The 9,865-nt window shown below is 43.7% G+C and overlaps 1 protein-coding gene across 2 annotated transcripts; it reads left to right on the top strand.

Moving 5' to 3' along the window:
* The first annotated feature begins 3,022 nt into the window (after nucleotides 1-3,022).
* LOC137794612 (diencephalon/mesencephalon homeobox protein 1-A-like) lies at nucleotides 3,023-8,499 on the top strand. Of its 2 annotated transcripts, XR_011078320.1 has the most exons (6): nucleotides 3,023-3,193; nucleotides 5,286-5,453; nucleotides 5,638-5,816; nucleotides 6,194-6,674; nucleotides 6,826-7,451; nucleotides 7,546-8,499. XR_011078320.1 is itself a non-coding variant. In XM_068591501.1 (5 exons), the coding sequence occupies exons 2-5, from the start codon at nucleotides 5,300-5,302 to the stop codon at nucleotides 7,242-7,244; spliced, it is 1,233 nt and encodes a 410-aa protein (XP_068447602.1). In that variant the 5' UTR covers nucleotides 3,023-3,193; nucleotides 5,286-5,299; the 3' UTR covers nucleotides 7,245-8,499. The 2 variants fall into 2 exon arrangements, 1 of the variants encoding a protein (XP_068447602.1); XM_068591501.1 differs by having other exon boundaries at nucleotides 6,826-8,499.
* The last annotated feature ends 1,366 nt before the right edge of the window (nucleotides 8,500-9,865 follow it).

Below are 9,865 nucleotides of genomic sequence, written 5' to 3' on the forward strand. Positions count from 1 at the left end.
ACCTGATTAAAAACTGAACATGATTTATAAATCGCTGCAGCTTTCTCGGCTGAGCTTTGATTCAGGCAGCCAAAGTCCTGATGCAGGGATAAAAGTTTTGAGATTCAGAAAGCAGGCGGGAGGATGATTGAGAGCAAAGACGATAACTCAGATCTGAGGAGAGGCTTTAACACGATAAAGCCTGGAACGCAGCCAGAGTGCCGAGAACAATGAGCCCAGCAATGAAATCCGCAGAAATCGGAGATGAATTTGGGGTTTAGAAAGTTAGCCTGCAGCGAGTTGCTGAGATCCTGGAGGTGATCGGGATGGAAATGGTAAATAAAGAGACGGCTACATTTTCATTATGATTAGGCCTCGAAAACCACCAATACTGTCCTGCAAAATGAAACATCTGGAACTGCTGCTTGTGCTTTTTAAAGACAAAATAACAAAAAAAAAAGGTTGGTCGATTAATCGATTGACAGAAAATGTATTGCAACAATTTGTATGATAATGGTTTGCATTTGTTCAAGTTTACCCAAAGTTTGTTGCTCTCTGTTTTCTACAGCAAAAGTATCTTTAGGTTTTGTGACAAAAACACATATATATATATCGATTTCACCAACCATTTTTTGAAAGTTTTGGTGAATATCTTTTGGTATTTTCTTCCCTTTTATAAAAAAGAAAGTACTGGTCAAATTAATTGATTATGGGAAAATACACTTCTCAGTCGGAGCCATTGTCAAAATGTAGATAAACACCCTTCAACACAATTAATCAAGATAACTTCACGTAAACAATTTAGAATCCTTTTAGAAAAATGTAAATGTATACTTTTAGATCACATACACAAGTTTAAGACTTGTAAATAACAAAGATAAAAAAAAAAGTGTGCAAATTCTATTTTTGAAACGTAAACCGTGTGTAAACTGCGTCATGGTGAGTTCACTGTCCCCTCCGTGGCCGGTCAGGACGGGCTGCTGCTCCACTGGCCTAATATCATCCTGATGGCCCTCTTGACGTTAAAGCCTCAGCCACGCTGGACATTAGCCCGCATTAAGTTCCGTATAAAAGCTGATTTGAGGAGGAGCAGCTGAGAGGAATTCCTTCTCGCTTTAATTGCTTTAGAAACGCTTCTCACAAAGAGACACTGGCCAGATTTACCTCCAGTTTAAGTTCTTATTTCCATCGGTTCACAAGTTAATCCGATTTTTTTTTCTCTCTCGTCAACGCCGGAGCATGGTCTGCATTTACACCGACAACAAAAACAAACACGAGCTCGAAATAATCCAAATAAAAAAAAAATAAAGATTTTAATCGATGGCTGTAATTTGCGCACTCGGTTTTTTTTTTTCGCTCATAAAAACAAATACACTTTTAAATCCGCGCACTGATAACACCTGTTGCGTAAAAACGTCTGCTAAACTCATTCATTTAATTCATTTAGTTTTCATATTTTGGATTTTCAGAGTTATTGAAAGAGGCAATTAAAACAGAAAGAAGAGTGAGGACAATACGTGAACCAAAGTGAACTTTAAAGAGTTCCAGGTTTTCTTCTCACGCAGGCTGTTTATCAGTCTAAAGTTCTGCAATTGAATGCGGCCAAAGATCAAATTGAGTTGAGGATTTTAACCCCCCCTCCTCCTCTTCCCCTTTCTCTCTCTCCCTTTCAGAGAAAACTCAACAAAATATGCAAGCTTTACATTAAAAGGCTACTTTTCGCTGCCCTTAATTCCAGCCTAAACGGTTTTTCTTCGGGAGAAGAAATCTTTTCTAAAAACCTTGAAGAAGAGAGGGGCATTATTGTTTTAATCCTCTTACCAGCAGTCATTTTAAGACATTTTTTTGGAGGGTGAAATGGCGTCTTGTCTACCCAATCCCACCCTAAATCCCTCGGGGCCGGGGAGCTGCTGGAGGCAGCAGTGTGCAGCCCGCAGCTCTGCACCTCCGCGTCATTCACACCAAACACCGGCACGACGAGGCAGCAGGAAATAAAATTAAAGCCCGGAATTAACCTGAAAGTCACCGAGCACAAGTCACTGCAAACGAGTACTTACTATTTGCATATCATTTAATTAAGACCTGTGTTACAGAAACCCTTTTTTTTTTAAATGTTGAACTCGATTTTTTTGTATTTTTTATTTATTGAAGTTTTATTATTTTGAAAAGCTCACAGTTCATATCGACACTGATGAAGCGCATAGATTCACTTTGAGGAGGATTCTTCTTCTGGTTGTTGTTTCTTTCCTTCTACTTCATTTTAGTTTCGTGACATTTGTAATAGTTGTTTGGGCCTAAAATGTATAAAAGCATTAGACTATAAGCCTGAACCTAAATGCCCATTTTAGTGTTTGTTAATCTTTTTAATGATACTATGAAATCCATTTTAAATTATTAAAATAATTATGATGTTGTGTTAAATATGTGTAATTAATAGAAGATAAAAGGGAAACAGAAGTGCAGTCTGCCCTTTGACATCAGCTTTAGCTGGTTTTGATAAACCTGTGAGATAAAACAATATGAAGGAATACAAATCATCACAAATGTTGCATAACTCGGAATACCTTAAAATGCACTTTGTTATGTGGAGATTGGTCCAAAACAACTTTGAAGTATTTAGATAATTATCTATTTAGGTCAGTCTGCATATCTTACCCCAAAACATATACATTATGTTCGCCTAAAAAAAATAGCAGCATTGAGCTTAATAACAATAATTAAAATAATTGAGAAATTTGGCAGAAACATCCTTGCGTACAAAATTAAAAAAACAACACAATAAATGCATCTTTTTTATATATATATATATCTTCCAAAAACAACAGCAGAAAAGTCGGCACCTCGCATGCAGAATAATCATCTCTGAACTGAGGGGGAGGAAGAGGAGGAGGAAGAGGAGGAGGAGGGTGCCTGTGGCGGCGGTGGAGGAGGAAAGCGACGTGATTGGCTGAGAGCAGCAGCGTGTGAGCGTCCCGGTGACCCTCCCGCGGCGCCTTAAAGGCCGGTAGATGGCAGCTCAGCATCCTCCCACATCCACGGAGAGGCGAGCCGGAGCGCAGCGGACCGAGCGGGATATTCTCAGGATAACAGAGTGAAATGTGAACAAGTGAACCACCGCCTGCGGATTTTAGTGAAGGCGATTTGAAGAGGAGGGAAGGGGAATAATTCGGTTTGCCGGTGGAGATATTTCGCTTGAGACACAGAGAGGAGAAAGGTAAGAAGTTTTGCAGAAAAGTTGGCGATGCTCGGATTCCTGAATTAGTTCAGCAGCCGAACAACTCTGACTTTAGATTGCCCTCTTCTTAATTCATTTTGCATTTTTTCTTCTTATTTTTAACTAGCAAAAGTATGTGTTTAATTAACATCGCGGACTTTTGCTTTCCGAACGGTTTCAAAAGTGCAGTCCGTGGACCTGCAGAGGACCGCAACAAATATGCATAGTGACACAATAGCAATGGGACTTTCTTTTGCTATTTTAGTTGCTTGAAAGCGTAAAGTATTTTGTATACACAAGGATGTTTTGGCCAAAATTGCCAATTATTCTAACTGATCAATTACAGTTATACAGCTGTAAATTACACAGAGCTGACAAATAGGACACTTTTCTTATTTGGGATCCAGTAAACGTTGTTAAAGAGAGTTATTTTGTGGTACTTGTTTTTTTGTCACAGGTTGTTAATCGACTGGCAATCTGTTAATGATCCCCATTAATTTCCTGTTGTTTAAGCTTCTCAATGCTGAATTGCAGACATGCATACAGAGCACCAACCCCGAGGCAATCTTTAGTAAATGCTGTATAACTCATAAATCCACGGCAATTTGCATAATTAGGTTTAAATCAGAGCCCGAGGCTACGTGACATTGTCCTGAAAGAAGAGCATGTATGTTGAATTTATAAGCTGCAGATTAAAAAAAAAAAAAAAAATCGAACAAAATACACGAATGCAGCCAGAGGCTGATTCAGTAAAAAAATAAATATATATATATAATGCAATGAAAGTCACATAAAGAAACGTTACGGCATCAGTCACACTGCAGAGGAACACACGCACGCGCGCGCGCTGGCCCATCTTTCACGTGTCAGGCCTGATGATAAATTAATAGCTTTGTATGGTTGGAACCTATTTTGCGCTCACATCAGACACGAGCCCCGTCACGTCTGCGGCAGCCTGCGGCAGCCTGCGGCAGCCTGGGACTGACCTGGACCCGCAGATTGAAACAAACGGCACTCCGCTGGAGTCAAACCAAAGCAACGTAAATATGTCGCCATAATTCGCCGGGTCCGTTAGCGGCGGCAGCGTCTTTATTGTGACACCGAACATTTAGTTTGATGGTGAAATAAAACCGCGACCAATATTCATTTCATTAATCTGATTTCTTTTCCGTGGACGGGGAAAACATGTCAGTCCCATTTTTTTTTTACCCTGCTTATGACACATTTAGATAGTATTATTTTCATAATAATAACGATTATTATTATTATTGTATGATATAGTGGGGAATTTTATTTTTGTACATTTACTCATCACAATTAGGAACCACTTTATCAGCACGTTTTGAATGTTTCCTAAAATGAGCAAGTTAAAACAACAACATAGGACATCATTAAGCAGAATAATGCAAAAAGCAGATTAGCATATTACTAAATATTGTAGTTAATAGTTACAATTGTTAGGCAAGTGCTGCATTTTATTATTTTATTTAAGATAATTAGGTATTCAATATATATATATATATATATATATATATATATATATATATATATATATATATATATATATATATATATATATATATATTAGTATTTTTCCTTGCTGGATGGAACTCTTAATATTCAGCTCTATTATATCTCCACATTGGTTGCACAGTGGATTAAAAAAACGTATTTTTTATTTTATCAAATGGTAACTGTGTAAAACGTTTCAAACCCACATATCATATTATTTCCAGAAGGCTTTAATAAATGCTGCTTAAGTTGGCAAACCGACCGTGGGGGGGGGGGGGAACACTTTCCAAAAAAGTTCCGTTTCGTTTTGCTTAAATATGATGCAACAACTCCCACGAACACTCTCAGCTGATTTCTTAATCTCTTAAAAATCATGAGAAGTTATTAATAGTCATATGCCCAGTTATTCTTTGATACAATGACGTAACAATTTCTTTTATATTTCACCTGTTGCCATTTCAACCCGTCCGCCTCCAACACACCTTATAATACAACGTGTTCGCTTGTTAAGAACAACCGGGAGCAGCCTAACCCTGTTTTAAAGAGGCCTGGCACTCACAGCCGTCCTCTCTGTCTGCAGACAGCTCTGCGGCCATGCAGCACTACGGGGTCAACGGCTACTCGCTCCACGCCATGAATTCCCTGAGCGCCATGTACAACCTTCACCAGCAGGCGGCGCAACAGGCCCAGCACGCCCCTGACTACCGGCCCTCAGTGCACGCGCTCACTCTTGCAGAGAGACTGGCTGGTAAGAATCAGTTGCTCATTTTGTCGCTCCAATAACATTCAAGATCCCTCGTCTATTTTTTTTGTTTTTTTTAAACACACACATGTAAAGTGTGGATCCCCTCTGGGTGCTCAAACGACCTCGTCACCTGTTCCTCAATTAAACTGGTCCTGTTTCTTGTTTCTCAACGGCTGCACATTTCAAGACATCATCCTCGAGGCCCGGTATGGCTCCCAGCACCGAAAGCAGCGGCGCAGTCGGACAGCCTTCACCGCCCAGCAGCTGGAGGCCCTGGAGAAAACCTTCCAGAAGACCCACTACCCCGATGTGGTGATGCGAGAGCGTCTGGCCATGTGCACCAACCTGCCCGAGGCCCGCGTTCAGGTGGGAACCGGCTGAGCCCTATAGGGGCCCTTTTGTGTCAGGTCACGAGGTACAAATCAAGAAAAAAAACATGGTATAAATCAAAAAAAAACATGTTAGGTATCAAATTAAACATAACAATCAGGGCTATATAATGCCCATGTACAACCTTTAAACACAACGTAAACAATAAATACCATTATTTATTGGGTTAGGGTTAGCGTGAGAGCTTAAAAGCCTTTAACACCTTGTGTTCTGTTTGCCTGTTGCTCTCCGAGATGCTCAGCTTGACGACTCAAAGGTCATCTTGCGTCATTGAACGTGACACTGGACGGGCGAGGTTGTGTTGCTTAAAAGGCCTCCGACTCAAGCCCCGATCGGTCTGTGCGTCTCTGCAGGTCTGGTTCAAGAACCGCCGGGCCAAGTTCCGTAAGAAGCAGCGCAGCCTGCAGAAGGAGCAGCTCCAGAAACAGAAGGAGGCGTCCGGAGCGTCAGAGGGCTCCACGGAGGACTCCAAGAGCGACCCCAGCGCCGCCGCCACAAACACCACCACCGGCACCACCACCACCAGCACAACCACCGCCTCCCTGGTACCCGAGGCCCGCACTCCTCCCCCTCCCGCCTCCTCCTCCTCCTGTCACTCAGAGGCGGAGAGGCAGGCGGCCGCTCGGCCCCAGCCCGGAGAGATGAGCGTGGAGGTCAACGTCACCTCCCCCGAGCCGTCGGACAGCGAGTCGGCAGCGGAGGATAACGCCGAGAGAGAGGAGGACGAAATGAGAGGGGAGACCGGGATGAAGACCAGGGAGGAGGCGCACAGGGAGGGCGGGCCGCAGCCGAGGAGCAGCTCCCCGCCCTGCAGACAGCTGAGCCCCACAGCAGGTGAACATATCGCCGTCTCTTGAATGCACCTGCTCTTTTCTTTGTGTATTCTCATTTCGTGCCGCGTTCAAGATGACGCCAGATAGTTTTAACAGGACGTGTCGGGGTGTGTTGAAACATATTGACGTCCTCCTCTCTCCCCGTCTCTCAGACTCCCCCCTGATCTCCCCCTCCATGCCGTCGTCCAGCAGCGTGACCGGCGGTTTGGCGCCGGGCAATTCCTACGCCTCGTCTCCTCTCAGCCTGTTCCGGCTGCAGGAGCAGTTTCGCCAGCACATGGCGGCCACCAACAACATGGTGCACTACCCGTCCTTTGAGATGAGCACGCCGCCCTCTCTGCCCTACCTGGGCATGAACGTCAACATGCCGTCCCCGCTGAGCTCCATGCCCTGCCAGTCCTACTACCAGAGCCTGTCGCAGGCGCAGCAGGTGTGGAACAGCCCGCTGATGCAGGCGCCGCCGGGCGGCCTCTCCGGAAGCCTCAACAGCAAGACCACCAGCATAGAGAACCTGCGTCTGAGGGCCAAGCAGCACGCAGCCTCGCTGGGATTGGACACGCTCCCCAACTGAAGCTCGGGCTGCTCGGGGGCCAAGGCGTTCGCCCTCCAGTCAGGGCCGTACCTATGAATTATGGGCCTCGTCCGGTGGCGGTGACTCTGGGCCCCTCTTCACTTTCCTCTCCACCCCTCATCACGGCCATCCACTGTGCGCAAACCGTCCAAAAGCGCAGACTCATCTCCAAAAACTCCTTTGAAACATTTCTGATTTCAACTTAAGGTACTGGCTGCTACCCAATTGGCTAATATAACAACAATTCTTAAGTCTCAAAATCTGTCCAAATTTCAAATGTCTGCTCGTTTTTTCCTTGCAGTTTTCTAGATTTCAAATAAAGCAGGCCCCTTAGGCGCCCTCCTCCCTGAGTTTGCCCCTTCACCTCATCGTCACCATGTGGGCATGCGGCTCACCGCTGGGAGCACAACATGAAGAACAGCTCTGAAATCAATGAACTTCATGATAAAAAACAATAACTGGACTGCAGTTGTGTCTCCGCTTGTACTCGATTCCTCCCGTTCACCAACGCAAGCCGACTCTACTCGCCGCTCGCGATGATTTCAGCCTCCTCTGTGAAGTCCGGGAAGAAAGTTTTGAACCACGGAGCTGACTCCAGGACCGCTATAAGGTGTTAAAATGTTCTATAATTCAACCCCTGAATGTGATCTATGCATGCGCGCACCCCTCTGAAGCATGGCTTACGGCCGCAAAGCACAGAATGAAGTCGCATCTGAGCACAAGCGTCGCTCCGATCAATATAATCCCCCACCGACTGTATTTCTACGTAGATGACACATGACTCTCCTTGTTTAAAGTTACAGCACTCAGCAGAATCCATTGAGCGGTGTAAATATCCTTCAGTGTTCGCCTGCGTCTGCCTGGCTAAAGAGAAACTCCATGTCTTCTTTTGTGTGAAGGAGGAAACGTTTGGTGTATTTTGCAATTGTGGCTTTAAACAAAGGACCTACAGCAGCAATGACGTAAGGGAGAATCTGCAGAAGAGGCACAGCGACGAATAAATATGAACCCGGCCGACATATTCTTTTTTTATTCTTTTGGCCACTTTTTTTCCTGAGCCACTGGTTTCAGCAGAAAGATGCACAGGTTCTCGATGTATTATATCTCTGTAGATTTAAGACATGTATTTCTCAATTGTTTAAAATGTAAGTAATTTATCTGTTTAATGCAAGGGAATAAATCACACATAAGAATGACTCTTTTTCTCAATTTCATTTGGTTTGGAAATATAAGATTAAAATATTTGCTTATACTGACTGGGATTGCATCGTTTCGACTATTTCCAAAGCAAAAAGGGATCTGTATTCTAACACACAGAGGAAAAGAAAATGGCTGTTATTAAAAATATTTAACAGGAGGCAACCTTTTTTGAATGAAAGTCTTACATTTGGATATTTAAGTTGAATTGAGATCATAAACATTTAAAAAAAAAAACAACACACATTTAGTTTTTGTGTATTTCTGAATCTTTTGAACTTTTTCAGGTAAAAAGGTGAGTCAGAAGAACACCAGACAAGATCATCTCGACCAAGAACCGTGAATAATCACATGGCAGGACGTCCAAACAACACGCAAACAGGCACAAAAACATGCACTCACTCAAAGCTCGACAAAACACTGACAAACATGTTCGAAAAGTTTCTCCAGTGACAGGAAGTTTGCAACGAGAGACGGATTAGTTGAGGTGCCTGAATCCAGCTCTTCTTCCTGGATGGCTGACAGCGCTGAGAGCGACCGACAGGAAACTAAATCTTTAGGAACAGTTTAGATTTCCACACACATTACCTTCAACCCTTTATAGTAAAAAAAAAACAAAAAAAAACATTAAGTTTGGTTAACATGTTCCACTGAAGACACCTTGATGAACCGTAAATAATTTAGACACAGGAGGTCTTCCATGCTGGATGCTGAGGTTTACACGCCACATAGGGGAGAACCTGCCACTTGTTCACTCAGTGCAGAATAACTAATCCTAAATGAAATGACTGAAGCACAGTGTCAGGCTCTAAAGAGTCTCCAATCCACCACCCACCCACCCACCTACCCTTCTCTCTCTCTCTCTCTCCCTCTCTCCCTCTCTCTCTCTGTCGCGCCCCTCTCCCCCCACCCTGTCAGCCGGGGTTTGGCTGCACCGAAACAGAATGCTTTGCCATAAGAAGATTACCTTCGGTGGGGATATCGATGGATTAAGTAAGAATAGAATGAGATAAAATGGGACTGAAAGGGTTCCTGGAGTCAGCGAAGTTCAGACACCTGTTTTTTCTTTTTTTCACCCTGGTCTTTTCCCGCCTTCTCGCTCCATGACCGTAAAGATTATATCACTGTCTTACAGGAGAAAAGGAGGTGATAGGGGTGGGTGGTTGAGGATGGGGCAGGTTACAGTGCACACACATCATTTCAGGGCTGCAAAGACGCCCTCGGGCTTTCTTTTTCTTTTTCTTTTTCTTCCAAGCATTCTAAATATGTGGTCAATTTGTCATGAGCCTCTTGGTTGTGTGCGCTCGTAAAGATCATATTGGTGCAAGTTAATGGGAATTCTGTGTTTGTGTGCGAGTGTGGGTGAGAAAGTGTGTGCGAGTGTGTCTATGGCAGCTAAGCCGCTGAAGGTTTCCAGGAGCTCT

This window comes from Clinocottus analis, unplaced genomic scaffold, assembly GCF_023055335.1.
Source record: "Clinocottus analis isolate CAN_PGR_092001 unplaced genomic scaffold, fCliAna1.0.p SCAF_25, whole genome shotgun sequence".
Classification (NCBI taxonomy): domain Eukaryota; kingdom Metazoa; phylum Chordata; class Actinopteri; order Perciformes; family Cottidae; genus Clinocottus; species Clinocottus analis.